Source organism: Oncorhynchus clarkii, chromosome 21 (assembly GCF_045791955.1).
Source record: "Oncorhynchus clarkii lewisi isolate Uvic-CL-2024 chromosome 21, UVic_Ocla_1.0, whole genome shotgun sequence".
In the NCBI taxonomy this organism is placed as follows: domain Eukaryota; kingdom Metazoa; phylum Chordata; class Actinopteri; order Salmoniformes; family Salmonidae; genus Oncorhynchus; species Oncorhynchus clarkii.
In genome coordinates this window covers 39,740,887-39,763,668 of record NC_092167.1, presented here as the reverse complement: position 1 = coordinate 39,763,668, position 22,782 = coordinate 39,740,887, and the positions used below count along the sequence as shown (strand labels likewise).

Sequence of the window (22,782 nt, the reverse complement as noted above, 5' to 3'; positions counted from 1 at the left end):
ACATTTGATTGATCAGATGTGGCTCAAAATAAAGCTTGTGAATCCGGTTCTTCTGTACATTTCAAAAGCACATTATGATGAGATCAACAATCAATGGCTAAAGTGTGTACAGTTCACAAATGACTTCAGTATATGAATCAACATGTACTAGATGTAAGCTAATAAAGAAAAATAACTTGGGCGTTTCTCTTTTTGAGTGGTTTTGGAAATGGTTGAGAATGCAGAATTAGAGTTGTGGACATTCCTGCTTTCATTTACTTGTTTCTCCCTGTCCAGCATCTGACCATTGGATGTGCATCCTTTGGTTACTGTACAACCTTGTTTTTATCTACAAGAACGACTTAGCAAACCATTTGAAATACTGCAGTCACTGTATTATACCACAGGTTGCGGTTTTGGATCCTCTAGACTAGCAATAGAACGGTCATAGCTTAGAAAGGCACAGTGATGGAACAGAATGTTCCTGAAGCAGGCAGTCAGTGCATTAATATATAATCACCTAACCGGCTATTTCCCCTGAGTGATGTTAGAGCACAAAGAGCACTATCGACCTACCCATAATTCCCCTTTAATGTCTTTCCACCGACGCACCCGAGGACTCCACAAAGTCAGCCCGTTTGCTGGCTAGAGGCCAGAGGCTCATTCAGGAAGGTGCGACATGACAACGTTCAGATAGATATACATTGTGTCGAGCAGATATTCTTCTTTGTCATGGAGAATAGGCAACCCAGTCCGCTCTACACGTTACAGTTCTATCTGCAGGTTTCACGCTCCTGAACACACCCAAGAGTAACAATATGATGTTACTGTACCATAGCTTATATTTTCAAATACTGTACATTCAATATAGGGTGAGAAATTCATGATTTCTTTTTGTTAGATAACACAAAACGATTTATTCACACAAAATGACCATGTCCACAGAACATGACTATAATGACATACATTTCTATGGTTTCTGCCTCAATTCAATACCATAAATAAACATACAAAATGACTAATAACATTAGCGTTAATATAATGAGATGCTTTGAATTCTGGTAAATCACTTCTCTTCAATAGCCACCGTATGACTTAATACTTCATTTCAGCTAACCGTAACACACACAGAGTGAATTATGACATCATTATCGTATGAAATCAATGCCGAAATGAACCGCACACTTTGGCTTCTTCACTGGTTGTATAGAAGATAAAGCTTCAAGTTGTTGAGTGAACGGCACCCCTGGAAATAAGGCAGGTAAATCCAATCAAAATCCCTGGAACGTCAACTTTGATTGAAATATTTCTAGACGGGCCTTCTACTGTCATTCAATACAGAAATGTAAAGGTATTCAAATATTGATCAATACCAATGCAGATCAAGACCGGGGATTCTACTGTGTTATCATAATTGTGATACAATACTGTCATGGTAATTCATGTTCGGAAGAAGAAGAGATTTGTTTGAATACACTGTGACACGCCAGTGCAGCGAGGCTATCTGACTATTCCCTCTTACCTTCCCAGGCCGTTCCCCACTGACTCCCTAGGGTGGGCATCGGTTAGGGGAGATGGACCTCCGGGCTAGGACCTCGTCTATCTCGGAGTCTGTGGCCCCCTGAGGACCAACCAATACATTAGCACTGAGTTCTCACACATACACATCACTAGCTTAATCCCAGTTGGTTTATGATACAGTAACTTGTCATTGACAATAAAAAACAGACCTGTCTTACTACATCACACTATAGCCAAAGAGAAAGGAGAGAGAGAGAGAGAGAGAGGAGGGTCAGGGGGAGAGGGAGCAGTGGAGTCTGCATATGACTTTCTGTCATTCTGCTGGAGTTCCAGTTCCCTATGGATCGATTCTGCATTTCTATCTGGTCTATTCCCCTATCTACGGCAGCCAGACACGTCACAAAACTTTTAGGGAATTGCTAATACTAAAATTATTTTTGAATGAGGGTGATGTGAGCCGAGGATGAGGCAAGTTATAACATGGTCAAAACATTAGCTTCCAAACAAAGTGTAGGGATCAGGCATGACTGCAGCCCTGGGTTCAAATACTAGGCTCTACTTTTAGCTTTCGTTCTAGTCTGTCTGGAGTGGCAGCTGGGTGGGGTTGGCCATTTTACAACTATTTCTATTGCTTCCATTGTGCCAGGCAAGCTCAATGAAGCTGACAGGAAATGGCAGTAACTGGTCAATTTAAGTTACTGTTCAATCTTGTCAAGGTTAAATTGCTGGTGTGATTGCTGTTATGGTTTCCAACGCAACCACTGCAGATGAACGCGACATGTGTCTTACTCACACGGGCAAGTCTGTGCACCGCTCTAGGGGTGGTAAGGAGTCCTCGGACGCGGTGTTGGACCTCCTCCCACATGCCCTGAGAGCTGGGGCGTGACCTGTCCATAGAGATAAGAGACAAGGATCAGGACAGGGTCAGGCCTGAACCAACTGAGATGGAGGACATTTGTCAATGGCATTACGCTCCTTATAGGAGCCAAGAGCTTACATCATGATCATTCAAGTAAGCTCGACATACCCATTTTGTCTCGAGCTTTCCCTGTAGGAGTGCCAAAGCATGGAATGGCTGGGTGTAGCGGTGGAGGATCTCCCCATGTTAACCAGGGACCACCGTTGGCTTGGACCTGGTGGGTAGTCCAGGAGATTGTCTGTGTCAGAGGACAGGGACTGTGGGAGACGAGGAGAGGAGTCGTTGGTCAGGGTGGGTCTGGCCATGAAAGGGGAGAGGTGGGGTGTAGGGGAGTGTCCAGTCCCAAGCCAGGGGTCGCTTTTCTAAGGACAGGAGGAGAAGAGTAGAGCAAAGCAGGGGGTAAAAAAACAACAGTAAAATAAAATAAAAACTATTTGATTCAGTTGTGTGTCCAAAGCCTGAAATTATCCTATCATTTTCCAAACGGAATGAATGGTTGGTTTTATTTAGAGCTAGTGTCCAAAGGTGGATGGATTGATGAGATGAGTTCAATGTCCTATTTCCTTCATCAACAAAGTTGCACCACTGAATGTGAATGTCATCATCTCAATGATGTTATGCCCAGTACAGGGAATCATTACCACATGACTGGGTAGGGTTGAGGATAAAACCACACCTGGGAATATTCTTCAGTTCAAATAACAGAATGCTGTTCTCTGCCAACTGCTGTCTATAATGCCATACATACACGCACACACACACACGCAACATCTCCCTCTGCAACTGGATCCAGGACTTCCTGATGGGCCGCCCCCAGGTGGTAACACATCTGCCACACTGATCCTGGGGCGGCAGGGTAGCCTAGTGGTTAGAGCGTTGGACTAGTAACCGGAAGGTTGCAAGTTCAAATCCCCGAGCTGATAAGGTACAAATCTGTCGTTCTGCCCCTGAAAGGCAGTTAACCCACTGTTCCTAGGCCATCATTGAAAATTTGTTCTTAACTGACTAGTTAAATAAAGCTTAAATAAATCCTCAACACAGGGGCCCCTCCTGTACTCCCTGTTCACTCATGACTGCACGACTCCAACGCCATCATTAAGTTTGCCGATGACACAACAGTGGTAGCCTGATCAACGACAAGACAGCCTATAGGGAGGACAACAACCTCTCCCTCAACGCGATCAAGACAAAGGAGATGATTGTGGACTACAGGAAAAGGAGGACCTATGCACCCATTCTCATTGACAGGTTGTAGTGGAACAGGTTGAGAGCTTCAAGTTCTTTGGTGTCCACATCACCAAGAAACTATCATGGTCCAAGCACACCATGACAGTCGTGAATCGGGCACGACAAAACCTATTCCTCCTCAGGAGACTGAAAAGATTTGGCAAAAAAGCTACTGGTATGGCAACTACTCAGCCTCCTACCACAAGGCAGGGTAGTAGGTACGGCCCAGTACTTCACCGGGGCCAAGCTTCCTGCCATCCAGGACCTCAGTACCAGGCGGTGTCAGAGGAAGGCCCTAAAAATTGTCAAAGACTCCAGCCATTTATTTATAGACTGTTCTCTCTGCTACTGCACGGAAAGCAGTCTCGCTATTGTTATTTTACTGCTGCTCTTTAATTACTTGTCACTTTTATTTCTTATTCTTATCCCTATCCTTGTTCAACTGCACTGTTGGTTAGGGGCTCGTAAGTAAGCATTTCACTTAAGGTGAAATATTGTATTCGGCGCATGTGACTAATACAATTTGATTTGACACACACACACACACACACACACACACACACAAATACAACTATGTATGAACTTGTTGCTGACTCGCTGTCATGACATAGCAGATGTCATACTGTCATTTGTCACCATGACAGCTCACACCACTAGATGTAAAATATACTTACATGACGGGGTAAAAACTCCTCATCTATATCCCAGCTGGAACCCAAACTGAGCTGTGCCAGCCGCCCCATGTTTCCATGACAACTGTCCATCTGGCTGGCTTTGCACGGGGAGAGGGAGCGTGATCTGGGCATCACTGGTGCCCGCCAGGCACCGTCCCAATCTCCTCTCCGGTGTCCCTTTCGGGACCTTTTAGTGCGTTTCTTTGGCACCACTGTCCTCTGTGATCGAATGAGTGAATGAGCAAAGAATTATTCCATATGCTCAGTGTTTCTCAATCTTAGACCTTGGTCTAATGGGAATAAGTGGTTGAAAAAAAGTCCTGCACATTGTCGTACAATGGGTTAGCCTGGTCCTATATCATGGTGACCATAGGAGTTACGAAAGCACAAAAAGATCTGGGAACAGGCTAATAGAGAAACGTTAACATTAAGTGGAAGTCTATGGAGAGTGCTAATGACATAAACTGAAAGCATTACCATTGGAGACCTGAGATGGGTGCTGTTGACCTCTGCGTTCGCAGAGCACTCACTGATGGTTGTTCTGGTGGAGAACTCTAACCTTGGAGCAATGCCCTGGGAAAGATGAGCGTGAGTAGATCATTTGAATGGATACTGGCCCAATTCACTAGTTTGAAGAGCAGTTTAATGCATCAACGTAAATTGTATCCTCTCTGTGCAGGTACGCTGCCTCTGTATTGTCCTAATCGGACCTATCAATCAGTGTCTAGTGAACCATCGCCGTCTCATACATCTCACTGAAACAGGACTACAGCCTGGTTCTCCATAGTGATGGTGTAAGCTCTCTCCTACTTACAGGGAAGCTAATGGAGCGTGTCATGAGAACCTCTCTGTCCACTCCAGAGAAGGATGGAACCAATTTGGGCTCTGGAAATAGGAAGCGTCTGGCGTCTTCCTCAAAGCAGGCCAGGGCCTCCCCCACTGCAGCAAAGCACACAGAGGTCAATCACTGCAGCCCTGTGTGGCTCAGTTAGTTAGTAAGAACACACCGCAAAGATCATGGGTTAATTTCTTGCAGGGGTCACGTATACTAAAATGAACGGCGCCCAATGTACTGCAAGTTGTTTTGGATAAAAAACAGATGCTACATGGCATATGATCTACTTGCTTATGGTGTATTAGGCCAGTGCTTCCCAACTCCGGTCCTGTAGTACCCCGAACCGCACACATGTAGCCCCTGACAAAAAACACCTGAATTAACTCATTGAGGGCCTGATGATTAGTTGACAAATTCAATTAACTGTTTTTTTTCTTCTGGGGCCTCAATAAACATGTGTACTGTTGGAGGTACATGACTGGGGTGGGGTGGGGACCACTGTATTAGACTGTGCCTGTATCATGTTAAAGTTAAACTCTTAGCTTACAAATTTGGACCAAAGTAATTTCTAAACATTTTGAAGATTACTGCACCTGGGGGGATCAACTGTACCAATTCAACTTTGACCGTTTCATCTGAGGGGAAAAATAAGCAAACACACAGTCGTTGAATATGAGCATACAACATTGTAGTAGCAAAATTAATCAAATAGGCCTACAGCAGTGGAGGCTGGTGGAAGGAGCTATAGGAGGACGGGCTCATCGTAATGGCTGGAATGAAATTAATGGAACAGAGTCAAACGTGGTTTCTGTTTGATACCGTTCCATTTATTCCATTCCAGCCATTACAATCAGCCCATCCTCCTATAGCTCCCCCCACCAGCCTCCACTGGCCAACAGGTATATCAAATAGAACATACATTCCAGCATCTCTGCAACATCTCCTGGGTCAACAGCATAGTGGAACACCTGGATGTGAACAGAAACTGAACAAATCTCATTTAGAAAATCTTGTTCATTCCCATTTTAGAATTGATCTGTTACTAGTTTATAGAACCGCTGCATGGTGTCAACCTCCTGGCATCCAAGAGAGCTACAGGGAATTTAGGCTTTTGTTCCAGCCCTGCTCTAAGTCAACAAATCATGCCCCCAGATGAAAAGCTGATTAGTTTATACTGTGCAAGAGCTGGGGTAGAACAAAAACCTGCACTCCTGATAGCTCGTCAGGAGAGGGGTTAGGCCATACTTGGTTTGGAATCACCAGGAAGAAACGCGTCACATTAACCCACTTTCTCAAATCTCATCTTCTCTCGAAACAGGAGAGGGAAGACAGGGGGGAGACACACAGACTTGCGGTATTGGCTCATGAAGCACACACTGAGGTAGATGTCATCCTTGGCTGGCAAATGCACACCAGGGCATGATACCTGAAATGTAATCAATAACTGGTTATGGTGTCATGAACAACACCGGCTTTGCAGATACACGTTCACCATGTTTAATGTAGCGATTGAAAAGCAAGATCCAAATTGGGGCTTGAACCAACAATTCTCCGATGATGACCATCTGTGGTGCCATAAAAGCTCTGGCCTCATAGCATAGGCAGTAGTATCAATTCACTCAAGGCTACATAATAACTGCAAATCAAAATTATATAGCCTGGCAAAATCAAACAGTGGGTGGATCCCACAAATATCACCGAATGTCATTACTGTTATGTATAGATCTTGCATGAAAGCTTACAAACTAAAGTTAGCTAGATATGCATGTGTTTGAACAGAGACAGTTGAGTTAAGTCTCAAGACAGCCAATTTATGTGCACCACTGTACACGACGCTCCACAAGTAAACTACTACCTGGGAAGCAGGTCGCGAGCTGGTTGCATTAACAAAAATGTCTTACCGCTCTAAACCGTAAGTCAACTACCACTTTCATTGCTTTCCGAGACATTAATTTCAACAGTTTGATGGTGACGCTATTCGTTTGATGCTAGCTAGCTATTAATTTAGCAGCACAGGTCAGCGTCATGTGTTTCCATGGCGTCTGAAACTTCCGGTTTCAATCAAATTATTTTAGGTGCATTATCTTTCCTTGGCCACAAGAGGGTAGTAGGCACTACTGTATACTACTAGAGCAGTGATTCTCCTGTAGAATGACCAAACATTTTATTTTAACCCTTATTTTACATTGGGATATTTTTTTTTAGACCAGAGGAAAGAGTGCCTCCTACTGGCCCTCCAACACCACTTCCAGCAGCATCTGGTCTCCCATCCAGGGACTGACCTGTGTAACAATAGTCATTTTTACATATGGAGAATATTTTTATTCCAGTAATAACAGTCTGCTGTGTAAGTATTTTTTTTTAAACATTTTAATGAAACAAGGCTTGCTGCAGAGCATCAAGAATAGGTCTGAAGGTAGAACTGCAGATATGTACGACTTGTTCACTTAATATAAGCACTCCAAGTAAAATATCTTCCATTAAATAAAGCTGAAAACAGAAATGTTATGTTATTTAAACATTGACTAAAAAACAATCTATAATTCGGCAAAATAAATACAAAACTCACTAAATCAACCATTTTGCAATCGATAATTCGTATTAGGACACAGCTATGCTGCACTCATATTTAGGGGCGTCTTCCAACTGCAGTGTGTCCTGTCATCCCTGTACGTTCTACTATTCGTCCTGTTCGTTGCCCGTTGTGTTCGGTGTGACCGTCTCTGCGTCTCTGTCAGATTCCTCCTCATCCTCCGTGGCTATGCCCTCCTGGCCCAGGGGAATGGCCCCTTTCCTTAGAGGCAAGACAGTGAAGAAGGCTTCCTGCCAGTTCCCTTTCTCCAGGTACACCAGTATGATCTCAAACACTGTGCCAGGGAACACACAAACACATAAATTCATAAATACAAATAAATCCTGAGCACATTAATTCTATCACATAAACTTCATATACAGAAAGAAGTATGTGGACACCCCTTCAAATAAGTGGATTTGGCCATTTCAGCCACACCCGTTATTGACGTGTATAAAATCGAGCACACAGCTATACAATCACCATAGACAAACATTGGCAGTAGAATGGCCTTATTGAAAAGCTGTGACTTTCAACATGGCACCGTCATAGGATGCCACCTTCCCAACAAGTCAGTTTCATAAAATGTTTTGCCCTGCTATAGACGACCCGGTCAACTGTAAGCGCTGTTATTGTAAAGTGGAAACGTAAAAGAGCAACAACGGCTCAGCCGCGAAATGGTAGGCCACACAAGCTCAAAGAATGGGACAGCTGAGTGCTGAAGCGCGTAGCGCGTAAAAATCCTCTGTCCTCAGTTGCAACACTCACTACCGAGTTCCAAACTTCCTCTGGAAGCAATGTCGGCACAAGAACGGTTTGTTGGGAGCTTTATGAAATGGGTTTCCATGGCCGAACAGCCACACACAAGCCTAATTTCACCATGCGCAATGCCAAGAGTTGGCTGGAGTGGTGTAAAGGCTTGCCTCCGCTGAACTCTGGAGCACTGGAAACGCGTTCTCTGGAGTGATGAATCACGCTTCACCATCTGGCAGTCCCACGGACCAATCATGGTTTGGCAGATGCCAGGAGAACGCCACCTGGCTGAATGCATTTTGCCAACTGTAAAGTTTGGTGGAGGAGGAATAATGCTCTGGGGCTGTCTTTCATGGTTTGGGCTAGGCCCCTTAGTTCCAGTCCACATACTTTTGGTCATGTAGTGGACCACTAATGCTCTGTAAAAAATCATTTCATAAGGGTCAATACCACATGACTAGGCCACAGTAAATGGAGTTGGTGTCATATCTTGACGGGTAAATCATTAGGATAGTTCCTCACCGTGGTTGACCGCCAGCACTTTGCGGCTATTCATCTTGACAAAGCTGTTCAGTGGGAGCTGTGCGTGGTCAATCCCCAGCTCCTGAGCCCGTTTAAAGGTGATGCCCTATAGGACAAGGTTAAAGGTCAAACCAACAACTGAGAAACATGGGACCTGAAGAGGGCTCCATTTAATTGTCTCAGATCTACGCGAAGTGTCTAGGGGTAGGGGGGCGATTTGGAACTGGACGTCTTGACTTCCTGGTCAACACACCCAATCTGTTAGATAAAATATTAATATTTTTGGTGTCCTGAGGCAATCGAACATATCTTCTAAATATTCTAGGTAATTGTGGTACAGACCTTGTGGTGGTTGTGGTCCACCAGGCCTCCGATGACATAGGCCTTGGTTTCATCCAGCTCTGTCAGCACATTGGGAGAGTCAGAGGTCAAGTACACCAGCTCCTCCTTGACCACCACCTCATGGTACGCCTCTGTTTTGACCGTTATATCCTGCCCCGGACACACACACAGAAGATACCAGGTGTTGATGTAATTTGCAGCCTTTCCCTCTTCACCTATAGAAGTCCTACGGCCTAATGACCCCTTCCTCCAGTTATACAGCTCTCTTTAACCACCCAGATTACATCCCTCAGTAGTGGGATATTCAAATGGGTTAAATCGCCCCCAAATATAATGGGTTGGCATCTGATGGAATGTGTTTGGGAGAGGCGTTGACTTGTGAATGCATTCAGTTGCACCCAGCACTCAAAACACAGACTAGATATGTTGTCCCACTAGACAAGATTCTTGCCTACCTTTCACCAGAAGTTTAAATATGGAAACTCTCACTAGACATTGAGGATTACATTACTCCCTATCGGTAAATACGCAAACGTAGTGCAGCGTACCTGTGAAAAACACACCGCTCTGTATTTCCCTTGGTCATTTCAACATGCATTGCCTGTGTGCGTATTCAAACTAACAGACTTTGTACACTCACCTTCCAGTTAACCCATCCTTCATCAGTCTTATCCATGTTTTGCTTCAGCTGTCCACCAAGGCTGGTTAAATAAAACTAGGAGAAGAGAGAAAATACACCACTTGAGTCTTGAATCACTTGACTTCAGTGGAGGTTGATGCTGCAGGGGATGACGATGATGGCAATGTCCTGTGGGGCAGGTAGACTGACCTGAACAGGGTGCGCCGCTCGTCTGTTAACTGAATAACATCTCTGGATTTGTTTATGGAGCTTCCTAACATCCTACACAGGGGAGACAATACATAAACACAGGATTCAATACTGTGCCTTTCTTGTATTTACATGGAACGTTGCAGACAAACAGAAATGTCATGATTCTTTACTCTACATGTCTGAGATTAATGTCTGTTCTACATAATATTTTTCTATCAGGACATTCCACAAAATTGTGCCCTACTGACCACAGGGGCCCTGACAGCCTACCTTGAACATCATGAGGTTGTCGAAGCTGCAGTCAATCACCAGTCTCAGGGGGCTACTGGGTGTCACCTCTTTCCTCAAACGCTTCCGGCCCACAAACTCCCCTCCCTCCTCCCCCTGGTTCTTCCTCTCAAGGCTCCTCTTCTGCCTCTTCTCCTTTCGCTTCTGCCTGGGTAGCACACCAAAAACAAAAAGTTATTCAAATGGAAGGATTTCATGACACTATAAAAGATCAGACAATATTTTCATTTCACCTTTATTTACCCAGGCAGGCCAGTTGAGAACAAATTCTCAATTACAACTGCGACCTGGCCAAGATAAAAGCAAAGCAGTGCGACACAAACAGAGTTACACATGGAATAAACAAAAAGTACAGTCAATAACAAAATAGAAAAAAATCTATATACAATGTGTGCAAATGAAGTGAGATTAGGGAGGTAAGGCAATAAATAGGCCGTAGCGGCGAACTACTTACAATTGAGAAATTAAGCACTGGAGTGATAGATGTGCAGAAGATGAATGTGCAAGTAGAGATACTGGGGCGCAAAGAGGGGGGGGACAATGTGGGGATGAGGTAGATGGATGGTCTATTTACAGATGGGCTATGTACAGGTACAATGATCTGTGAGCTGCTCTGACAGATGGTGCTTAAAGTTAGTGAGGGAGATATGATTCTCCAGCTTCAGTGATTTTTACAATTCATTCCAGTCATTGGCAGCAGAGAACTGGAAGGAAAGGCAGGCCAAAGGAGGAATTGGCTTTGGGGGTGACCAGTGAAATATAAAGCTGCTGGAGCGCATGCTACGGGTGGGGGATGCTATGGTGACCAGTGAGCTGAGATAAGGTGGGGCTTTACCTAGCATAGACTTATAGATGACCTGGAGCCAGTGGGTTTGGCAATGAATATGAAGCGAGGGCCAGCCAAAGAGAGCATACAAGTCGCAGTGGTGGATAGAATGAGGCTTTGGTGACAAAACAGATGGCACTGATAGACTGCATCCAATTTGCTGAGTAGAGTGTTGGAGGCCATTTTGTAAATGACATCGCCGAAGTCAAGGATCGGTAGGATGGTCAGTTTTAAGAGGGTATGTATGGCAGCATGAGTGAAGGATGCTTTGTTGCGAAATAGGAAACCTATTTTTAAATTTTGGATTGGAGATGCTTAATGGGAGTCTGGATGGATAGTTTACTGTCTAACCAGACACCTAGGTATTTGTAATTGTCCACATATTCTAAGTCAGAACCGTCCAGAGTAGTGATGCTGGACAGGCGGGCAGGTGTGGGCAGCGATCGGTTGAAGAGCATGCATTTAGTTTTACTTGCATTTAAGAGCAGTTGGAGGCCACGGAAGGAGAGTTGTATGGCATTGAAGCTCGTCTGGAGGTTAGTTAGCACAGTGTCCAAAGAAAGGCCAGAAGTATACATAATGGTGTAGTCTGCGTAGAGGTGCATCAGAGAATCACCAGCAGCAAGAGCGACATCATTGATGTATACAGAGAAAAGAGTCGGCCCGAGAATTGAATCCTGTGGCACCCCCATAGAGACTGCCAGAGGTCCGGACAACATGCCCTCTGATTTGACACACTGAACTCTGAGAAGTAGTTGGTGAACCAGGGGAGGCAGTCATTTGAGAAACCAAGGCTGTTGAGTCTGCCAATAAGAATATGGTGATTGACAGAGCCAAAAGCCTTGGCCAGGTTGATGAATACAGCTGCACAGTATTGTCTATTATCGATGGCAGTTATGATATCGTTTAGGACCTTGAGCGTGGCTGAGGTGCACCCATGACCAGCTCGGAAACCAGATTGCATTGCGGAGAAGTTACAGTGGGATTCAAAATGGGTGGTGATCTGTTTGTTAACTTGGCTTTCAAAAACCTTGGAAGAACAGGGTAGGATAGATAAAGGTCTGTAACACCTTTGGTCTAGAGTGTCTCCCCCTTTGAAGAGGGGGATGACCGCGGCAGCTTTCCAATCTTTGGGAATCTCAGATGATACAAGAGGTTGAACAGGGGGTTGCAACAATTGCGGTGGATAATCTTAGAAAGAAAGGGTTCAGATTGTCTAGCCCAGCTGATTTGTAGGGGTAAAGATTTTGCAGCTCTTTCAAAACATCAGCTATCTGGATTTGGGTGAAGGAGAAATGGGGGAGGCTTGGGCAAGTGGCTGTGGGTGGTGCAGATCTGTTGACCGGGGTAGTTGTAGCCAGGTGGAAAGCATGGCCAGCCGTAGAAAAATGCCTCTTCCTAGCCTCAGTGCAGTGGGCAGCTGGGAGGAGGTACTCTTATTCTCCATCGACTTTTAGTGTCCCAAAACATTATGGAGTTTGTGCTACAGGATGCAAATTTCTGTGATAATTTTAATACGACATGATCATACACAACAAGGCACTTCCTGCTTACGAAAATCAACATTAAAAATGTATCATGTGGGCATGCTTCAAGGCACAACTTGCCATAAGTCAATAGTGGCAATCTGTGTAGAGTTGAATTCTGTTGTTGTTAATTTTTGTAAGCAGTATGATGATGTCTTACTGTGAAGTCAATAATTGGTCACTATGTACATAATCACAAAGAAGTAGCCTAAGTGAATGCATCAGGGGAAGTCTTTATTGAAAACATGACTTAACACTTAAAACAGTAACGTATACCTAGTTAGCTACTTACTTACGAAGGTTCCTCTCCTCCTCCCATTTCTGGTGCCTCATAAGCTTCTTTCTCTGTTTTTTTGAAAGAGTCTCGGTTTCTCCATTATTAGCACTGCTCTGTCCATCCTTATTCTCAGCCGCACTGGCAACATCATTCTTCTCATTTGACGGTGTTAAATATTCGCTGGACATTGGTCGTGTGTTTTTACTTCTGTTGCAAACAGCCTGGTTGTCGCTACTACTAGCTAGCTAGTGTTCAAATGCACGTACTACTGGGAAAGTAAAGCTTACCAACCACATGCATATAATAATTAACACACACATTTGCTAACTAATGGTTTTATTTTTTTAACTACCCTATAAAAACATAATACATTGGCTAAATGTTCCCTGTCAGTCGGGCCATTCCACATATACCTTTTTCCGTTGTTCCACAATGTATCCTCACCGTCTTCCGCAAAGTCGCACAATTTATGACGCTCTGCCACTAGCCAAAGATCTAGGTTCAATCTATCTATGCTATGCACACTATGGTGGTAGAAATGAAAGTAAAACTTCTAAAACTAGTTTAACTTGTTTCAGTTGCAACGAGAGAGGAGATATTGAACAACATGAAAATCTTCACTGTTCTCCTTTGTTTAATTCCGTATGCAGGTAAATTAGAACATATATTATGTTATTAATATTATTATTTTCTGTTTACCCTTTATGCTATCTTTCATCCCTGTTGTGGCGGTTCACAACCTCCCTATTAGTGTTGAGCGATTGTTTTTTTAGGTCGGTTTGTTGATTATTAAAAAATATATATCATGGTTTTCGATTTAAAAAAACATAAAATGCATTATAAAATGGAGCATTTAAATGAAAATAATGAACAGTCAATTGCCAAAACATTGGGTAGACATCAATAGCAAAATATAAAAGGACTATGAAATAATACAATATTTATTTTGTGTATATTACTAGTTTTTCTTTGGTGACTTTATTATTTGTCATTCCTTAAAGTAATCAACTCTGCTCAGACAGTAACAGTCACCCAGCCAGGCTATCTAACATGATGTCCTCCCCATACCGTAGTTATCCTATTTAACTAGCCTGCCTAATTATGCTGCAGAGTTGTCTAAAGAAATCATTTGACTAGTTCTTCAAAGTAGATAAATCATACTTTCACGAACTGTCTCTGTCCTTCTCATCGTTGTGTTGTGTACATTCCTCTTTCAGGTGGTCTGTGTGTATCGCTAACCTTACGTCCAAAGATCATTATATAGTAACATAATTATATATCATTATATAATGACGAGACGCTCATGTCTCCGCCCTAACAATGGGAGGCGTTGTCCCAAAGACGGGAAGGCATGCGACAAGCTAGGTAGAAACCCATTGGGTTTATTTTGGACAGATTTTGCCGAGAGTGAAACCTCTCGCTTCGCCTCTTTCCTCTCTGATCCGTTTGAGCAGTAATAAACTGCCGCAATGAATTGTTTTTTATGGTTAATTACTACGTTTCTGCGCTGAACAAAAAATCTAAATGGATTTCAAGTAATTAATCCAACGTCGGTAAATTAGTAAATTAGGCCTACTTGTTTACTAACCATACAAAAAACAACCGAAATGAAATGTCGTTTAATCGCTCAGCACCATTCTATATTCTTCCCAGGTGTGCTAGGATTCCTACAGGTGCAATGGCTGCGCTGTCAACTGACAGATGAGTATGTATGGACAAATGCTGAGGGACACATTGAAAGTAATAACAGCTACAGAGATGCCGTGTTGCAGTTTGACAACTCTGGGAACAGCGCTTTGTTGTCTGACTCAATCACATTCCTTGTTGCAGGTGAGTCAGATCCGTGGAGCCTAAACTCAAAAACTATGTTTATTTTGTCATTACTTTACCCACCTATTACGCTGTGTGTTTTGCATTAGGGTTTATCCAGAGCGATTGATATGGTTTATACACTCTTAGCACCTTTTTTCTGTCTCTCCCTATAGGATAACCCTTTTTGGTTCCAGTTAGAACCCTTTCCCCAGAGGGTTCTACACAGAAGCCAAAAGAGTTGTATCTGGAACCAAAAAGGGTTCTCCTAGTCCTATGGCAGTGTTCACAAACCTTTTATGAGGAGTCAAGATCACTGCTCTGATTTAATTCTATATATTTTTTAAACAAAATAACATTAACCTATAAACTGTTCTGTAGGCATTATGTTTGGGCTGTAGGACTAATATACGTGATCACAGCATATTAGCTCTATGCCTGGCCTGCCAATATTGTTATTCTTAGACCATATTATATTTAAAAACTCAAGCTTTGATAACAAAATAGATCAGTTGTTGTAGCACTTGCGTAGCAAGGGGGGGGGGGGGGGGTCAAATCTAGACGTCAGTGATCTTCAAGGTCGGAAAGTCGGAGCTCATGAAAGATGCCCGAGGTTCCAACTTGAATTCCGAGTTAGATGACCTTTCAAAACAATTTTTTTCCCAGTAGGATCACTTTTTTTCCCCGACTTCCCAGTTGTCTTGAACACACTGAAATCTGACATTTCTGAGTTTCCAGTTCTTATGAACATGCCATTAGTCTAAGGAGAGGCCCCCGGGTACACTGAACAGAGCGGTGGGACACCGTCTTCCAACCAATGGCGAAACTGGAGTAGCACCACATCTGCCTCATGCACAAACTTCTGTCGTTCCTTTGACAAGAGAATGTGAAATATTCCTCGATATTAAAATAAACACGTGAGCTGCTAATAATAGTAAAAACGCAGGGCTATCGATACACTTGGCTACTCATACATTGTAGTGTGAGTGGAAGTACAGAGAATAGTTTGTTTTGTAATAGTGTTGATTAAAAACAGTGACAGTGCTGAATTAAACATTTAAAACCATGACCACAGAGACACTGTCAAAGAATTGGCCAGCGCAGTAGGCACACTCGATTTAGACACACATACCCGGTGTGACATTAAATGGTTAAAAATGGGAACATGTTGCTTACCCGGTGCGCAGGTCGTCTGAATCAATTGCACCTAATGCCTACAGCGGGGGAAAAAGGAGCGAAAGCCTTTATCGTTGGCTTCATCGTCGCCCTGTTGGCCACCACGGTCCTATGGGGACAGCCAAAAAACCCTTTTGGATCCCTTTTTCAAAGAGTGTAGGGCTCTGGGATTATCCACACATTTTCTACCACAACAACCCTGAGTAAGAGAAACAACTTAGATACAAAGTCATTGTTTTTCTGCTACTTGTGTTTGTTGGAATTCTAACCCAGATGTATCTTCCCCAGCATCTAAGGTGGATATGAGGAAGTTTGTGGAGGGTCCGGTGGATCGACTGCAGTGTGACATCCACAGGTACAGCAAAGGGATGAGCCGTGTGCGCTGGCCAAGCCTGGGAGGAACGGGGCACGACATCTGGTTCACCTGCACACTGCGGCACACCGCAGGCCTCTTCAACATCACCTCCTTCCTCAGAGTCACCACGGCCACGACCATGTCGGCCCACCAGCCAGACTTCTTCAGCTGGCTCACCATCGGAGTTAAAGAAAAAATAAGCGCCTCAGGTATGGTGCAGACCAATGGATTTCTTTTGTATTGTGGACATACACTGCTCAAAAAAATAAAGGGAACACTAAAATAACACATCCTAGATCTGAATGAATTAAATATTCTTATTAAATAATTTTTTCTTTACATAGTTGAATGTGCTGACAACAAAATCACACAAATTATCAATGGAAATCAAATGTATCAACCCATGGAGGTCTGGATCTGGAGTCACACTCAAAATTAAAGTGGAAAACCACACTACAGGCTGATCCAACATTGATGTAATGTCCTTAAAACAAGTCAAAATGAGGCTCAGAAGTGTGTGTGGCCTCCACGTGCCTGTATGACCTCCCTACAACGCCTGTGCATGCTCCTGATGAGGTGGCGGATGGTCTCCTGAGGGATCTCCTCCCAGACCTGGACTAAAGCATCCACCAACTCCTGGACAGTCTGTGGTGCAACGTGACGTTGGTGGATGGAGCAAGACATGATGTCCCAGATGTGCTCAATTGGATTCAGGTCTGGGAAACGGACGGGCCAGTCCATAGTATCAATGCCTTCCTCTTGCAGGAACTGCTGACACACTCCAGCCACATGAGGTCTAGCATTGTCTTGCATTAGGAGCCAACCGCACCAGCATATGGTCTCACAAGGGGTCTGAGGATCTCATCTCGGTACCTAATGGCAGTCAGGCTACCTCTTGCAAGCACATGGAGGGCTGTGCGGCCCCCCAAAGAAATGCCACCCCACACCATGACTGACCCACCGCCAAACCGGTCATGCTGGAGGATGTTGCAGGCAGCAGAACGTTCTCCACGGTGTCTCCAGACTCTGTCACGTCTGTCACATTTGTGGCCTGCTGGAGGTCATTTTGCAGGGCTCTGGCAGTGCTCCTCCGTGCACAAAGGCGGAGGTAGCGGTCCTGCTGCTGTGTTGTTGCCCTCCTACGGCCTCCTCCACTTCTCCTGATGTACTGGCCTGTCTCCTGGTAGTGCCTCCATGCTCTGGACACTACGCTGACAGACACAGCAAACCTTCTTGCCACAGCTCGCATTGATGTGCCATCCTGGATGAGCTGCACTACCTGAGCCACTTGTGTGGGTTGTAGACTCCGTCTCATGCTACCACTAGAGTGAAAGCACTGCCAGCATTCAAAAGTGACCAAAACATCAGCCAGGAACCATAGGAACTGAGAAGTGGTCTGTGTTCACCACCTGCAGAACCACTCCTTTATTGGGGGTGTCTTGCTAATTGCCTATAATTTCCACCTGTTGTCTATTCAGCATGTGAAATTTATTGTCAATCAGTGTTGCTTCCTAAGTGGACAGTTACATTGTGTTGTTTAAGTGTTCCCTTAATTTTTTTGAGCAGTGTACATACAAATACAGCATACACTTTAACATATACTCTTATGTCTATGATTTTATACAGGTATGTATGGCAGTGGTCCAACCTAAGATCTGTCTGTGTACCTCTCCTCTATTGCCCTTACCTTCCTCACACTCTCCCTGTGGCCTGTCTTTATGTAGCTGTGATGGAGCTTATGACCCGCTCTCCATCCGTGCGGGTGGGTCTGCAGAAAGAGACGACCCTGCACTGTCAGTTTGCCGTGGACCACAAGGTCCCTCACCTTACAGTCGAGTGGCATTTTCAGCGGCGCGGAGGGCGCCGGACGAAGCTGTTCAGCTACTCCAGCCGCTCAGGTCAGACAGAGGGCAGCGGGGTGGCAGTGAAGGGCATTGCCGAGGGGGATGCCTCCCTGACTGTGCCCATCACCAAAGTGAGCAGTGAGGGGACGTACGTGTGTTCCGTCCGCGTACCCCCACTCAACGGGAGTGTGGACATCGCTCTGCACATCATAGGTGAGACCTCTAGGGGTATGAGGGAGGCAGCTCACTGTGTTGGGGTCAATTTAGTTTTCAATTCAGTAAAATCAGGAAGTGAATTTAAATCATTGAAAATGTCTTAATGACATGAGGAAGTGCAACTTTAAATAATCACACAGGTGCATGGCAGATACTAGATGCCCGTCTTTTGTGTTTCACTCTTCTCCTCCCTCAGAGCCTCCTGATGTTTCCTTGACCACAAAGGAGGAGCAGATCCCCAGCATAGTGTGTGAGGCTAATGGCTTTTACCCCTTGGATGTGGAGATTGACCTTTTCAAGGAGACTAGCAGTGGTCAACGGCCTGAGAAGCTGGGGAACATCTTGCACTCTAGTCACCTCCAACATCATGACAATACTCACTCTGTGGCAGCCTTCATCCGGCTGCGGCCCTCCCCTCAGGACTCGGGGTGCGCAATATATTCCTGTAGAGTGTCACACGTCTCCCTGCAAGGTCTGTACATCCACAAGAGCATTATCGGCCCAGGTGAGATCAATCAATCAATCAATCCAATGTATAAAGCCCTATACATCAGCACCAGTCACAAAATGATGCAAAATAAGTAAAAGCAAAAGATGGTCAGAAAAACAGCCTAGTTAGAAGACACCTACAGATGACTTAAACAGAGCAGGTTTTTAGAGGACATTTCTGTTCAAATGTTAGGAGTAGATCCTCTGTGTGAATGTAATACTATATTGTATTTAACCTGTGATGAATCTTATCAGGCTGTTGGACTTGGATTCATCTGACCTTGCCTGGACTGGTATGCCTGATTTTTCTGATAATTTTCATAGGTGAGCCTTTCCTACTCTGTGGACATAATCATTGAGTCACTGCTAGAATGATTGATAGTTCACTCAAATTATAAAATATCCTTTTGGTTTCTTTAACCTGTAAACTTGTTCAATGGATTAGTGTTGATTAACTGTGAGGACAAATTATTTTCTTTCACAGCAGTAACAAGACGGCGTTATTTTTAACAAGACAGTACAAAGACGATAAAAGAAAGACGAAACAAGAAAGACTCCACCTCCTTGTCCCCCTTTTGCTGCTCAGTGGGTCAAATGTTTCTGGTAAGCTTCCTGAGCGGCATGACGGCTGAGTGATCCCATGGTGTTTATACTGTCGTACTATTGTTTGTACAGATGAATATGGTACCTTCAGGCATTTGGAAATTGCTACCAAGGATGAACCAGACTTGTGGTCTGCAAAATAAATTCTGAGGTCTTTTTCTGAGGCTGATTTCTTTTGATTTTATCATAATGTCAAGCAAAGAGTGTCGTGGTAATTTCCTGTATTACTAAGTGAAAGGAGAGTTTACAAACCACACACAAGTCAGAGTTATACTTTAAACTTAATCTTTTAATAATATGAGCTTCACCATAGCCCTTTGACTCTCAGATCAATTCAGTGTCTAAATGAACAACTGAGATCTTTTATAGCAAAGATCCACCCCTCTCAACTCACAATGACGAACCACAGGTCTTAGGAAAACTGCACAATGGAAGACTTTTACTTGAGAGAGGAGTATCCCATAGCCAGTGTCATGACGTTGGCCTCTTTGGGTATAGAAAGCCCATCCCCCTCTCCCTGCCTCCCTCTTGCCTCCTTCAACTAGGCTGCTGTGGTCAGAGGTCGTAAATTCCTGAGAAGACCTCATGGACACACAGTTATAGAGTAGTTTTTCATGGAGACAAAGGAAATCCTTCCACCTCACAGAACTTGAGGTACGAACAAATTTCATGTTCCGGAGAAAGTGTAAAAGATCGGTGAAGAATCCAGCTACGAACTGGTCCGTTTGTCACAACTTGCGAAGCTCATGGGAGACGGTGTGGCCACATTACCATAATGCTGTTTATATAATAGCCCCAGATATAAGGTTTACATCGAATTGTTGTATAAGATGAATGAGTGAGTATGATACTGTTTATACAATTTTACAATGTGATTTTGGACTGTTTAATGAAGAAACTCAAAAAGGGAATTGGAGTTAACTAAATCAGAGGACCGCCCCTGAGCCCAGTTAGGGTCAGACATCCTGGGACAGCCCTTTTCTGCCATTCTGAATAAAACCCAACTTTGAGAAATTATCCCCAGACCGAGCTTACCTCAATTATGAGATGGCTAAAGGTTGCAAACCATTGCTGAATCTTTTAACCATACCACATGGTTAAACTCTTAGACTATCGATACCGACAGAATGAGAACAAGTCTTTGATATTAATTACTAGTCTGCAGCTAGGAATTCGGTATCATTGAACGCGAAGAACGACAACCGCCGAAACATCCATCTTTAACGAATGTCACTTTGAACTATCCCCTCTAACCAAGACAGAGGGAGAGAGACGGACAATTCTACAAAAGAAAGACTTTTCACCAGCGATCAAGACGACACACTGAGCGTAAATATATTGATTCATTGCAATTTTTCCCGAATGAGTGAGTGTTCATGTGTAAAGGATTAGCATTTAAATTGTTATAATTATTAACTCTGTAGTGACTTCTTAGTCGACCCCCACTTCTCCTTTTTCTAACAAGCCGCCATGCTGGTTCAGCCCACTAGGGCACATTTTCCTATCATTTCATGTAACCACATTTACCATGTTTGTTTGTTTGTTTGTTTGTTTATGAATTTCTGTGAATTACTTAGTTAGTAATAAATAAATTATTTAAGACAATTGATGTATGGATGACTCATAGTGAAGACTGGGTTCGTGCAGATAACCAACAATTTACGACGTTTGGAATGAGACTAACGTGAGTTAAAATAAATAAATCATTAATCAGAAGACTATCGATCAGATATGAAAATATCTGAAAGATTATATTGGGAAATTATAACTTTGTAATCTGAATACTTTCCTTGGTGCCCCGACTTCCTAGTTAATTACAGTTACATGATTATTCAGTTTAATCGCGTAATACTAATTACAGGAATCTTTTATAAAAACGAAGTCTTCAATTTAATGATAGTAAAGACACGACACCAGGCAGCATAAGCTATAAATTATCGTTCAGCCTGCTCGCTAAGACAAGGTTGTACTTCTCGTTCTTCGTACTTCATATTACCAAAACATTACCTCATCCAATGACTTACAGTGCCTTGCGAAAGTATTCGGCCCCCTTGAACTTTGCAACCTTTTGCCACATTTCAGGCTTCAAACATAAAGATATAAAACTGTATTTTTTTGTGAAGAATCAACAACAAGTGGGACACAATCATGAAGTGGAATGACATTTATTGAATATTTCAAACTTGTTTAACAAATCAAAAACTGAAAAATTGGGCGTGCAAAATTATTCAGCCCCCTTAAGTTAATACTTTGTAGCGCCACCTTTTGCTGCGATTACAGCTGTAAGTCGCTTGGGGTATGTCTCTATCAGTTTTGCACATCGAGAGACTGACATTTTTTCCCATTCCTCCTTGCAAAACAGCTCGAGCTCAGTGAGGTTGGATGGAGAGCATTTGTTAACAGCAGTTTTCAGTTCTTTCCACAGATCCTCGATTGGTTTCAGGTCTGGACTTTGACTTGGCCATTCTAACACCTGGATATGTTTATTTTTGAACCATTCCATTGTAGATTTTGCTTTATGTTTTGGATCATTGTCTTGTTGGAAGACAAATCTCCGTCCCAGTCTCAGGTCTTTTGCAGACTCCATCAGGTTTTCTTCCAGAATGGTCCTGTATTTGGCTCCATCCATCTTCCCATCAATTTTAACCATCTTCCCTGTCCCTGCTGAAGAAAAGCAGGCCCAAACCATGATGCTGCCACCACCATGTTTGACAGTGGGGATGGTGTGTTCAAGGTGATGAGCTGTGTTGCTTTTACTTTTTTGCTTTTGATCAGTCTATAATTTTAATGGTAGGTTTATTTGAACAGTGAGAGACAGAATAACAACAAAAAAATCCAGAAAAACGCATGTCAAAAATATTATAAATTGATTTTCATTTTAATGAGGGAAATAAGTATTTGACCCCTCTGCAAAACATGATTTAGTACTTGGTGGCAAAACTCTTGTTGGCAATCAGAGGTCAGACGTTTCTTGTAGTTGGCCACCAGGTTTGCACACATCTCAGGAGGGATTTTGTCCCACTCCTCTTTGCACATCTTCTCCAAGTCCATTAAGGTTGAGGCTGACGTTTGGCAACTCGAACCTTCAGCTCCCTCCACAGATTTTCTATGGGATTAAGGTCTGGACACTGGCTAGGCCACTCCAGGACCTTAATGTGCTTCTTCTTGAGCCACTCCTTTGTTGCCTTGGCTGTGTG

General features: G+C 43.6%; 3 protein-coding genes across 4 annotated transcripts; 1 reads left to right on the top strand and 2 right to left on the bottom strand.

Annotated features, from left to right (window-relative positions):
- Nucleotides 1-866: 866 nt before the first annotated feature.
- LOC139379046 (spermatogenesis associated 6-like protein) lies at nt 867-7,169 on the bottom strand. Of its 2 annotated transcripts, XM_071121784.1 has the most exons (11): nt 7,057-7,169; nt 6,444-6,581; nt 6,075-6,123; nt 5,749-5,790; nt 5,135-5,259; nt 4,798-4,893; nt 4,321-4,539; nt 2,528-2,781; nt 2,294-2,387; nt 1,502-1,600; nt 867-1,225 (listed from the first exon to the last, which is right to left on the bottom strand). In XM_071121784.1, exons 1-10 carry the CDS (start codon nt 7,102-7,104, stop codon nt 1,529-1,531), a joined length of 1,137 nt encoding a protein of 378 aa, XP_070977885.1. In that variant the 5' UTR covers nt 7,105-7,169; the 3' UTR covers nt 867-1,225; nt 1,502-1,528. The 2 variants fall into 2 exon arrangements, with proteins under 2 accessions (XP_070977885.1, XP_070977886.1); XM_071121785.1 differs by lacking the exon at nt 7,057-7,169 and having other exon boundaries at nt 6,401-6,511.
- Nucleotides 7,170-7,454: 285 nt separating this feature from the next.
- LOC139379048 (tRNA methyltransferase 10 homolog A-like) lies at nt 7,455-13,531 on the bottom strand. Its single transcript, XM_071121786.1, is given in 8 exon segments — nt 7,455-7,872; nt 7,874-8,022; nt 9,003-9,108; nt 9,345-9,494; nt 9,985-10,059; nt 10,174-10,245; nt 10,447-10,612; nt 13,109-13,531. Coding segments are annotated over 8 exon segments (996 nt in total). The 5' UTR covers nt 13,282-13,531; the 3' UTR covers nt 7,455-7,767.
- Nucleotides 13,532-13,592: 61 nt separating this feature from the next.
- LOC139379045 (tapasin-related protein-like) lies at nt 13,593-21,608 on the top strand. Its single transcript, XM_071121783.1, has 7 exons — nt 13,593-13,743; nt 14,747-14,923; nt 16,367-16,642; nt 18,158-18,490; nt 18,690-18,998; nt 19,238-19,306; nt 19,467-21,608. Exons 1-7 carry the CDS (start codon nt 13,701-13,703, stop codon nt 19,490-19,492), a joined length of 1,233 nt encoding a protein of 410 aa, XP_070977884.1. The 5' UTR covers nt 13,593-13,700; the 3' UTR covers nt 19,493-21,608.
- The last annotated feature ends 1,174 nt before the right edge of the window (nt 21,609-22,782 follow it).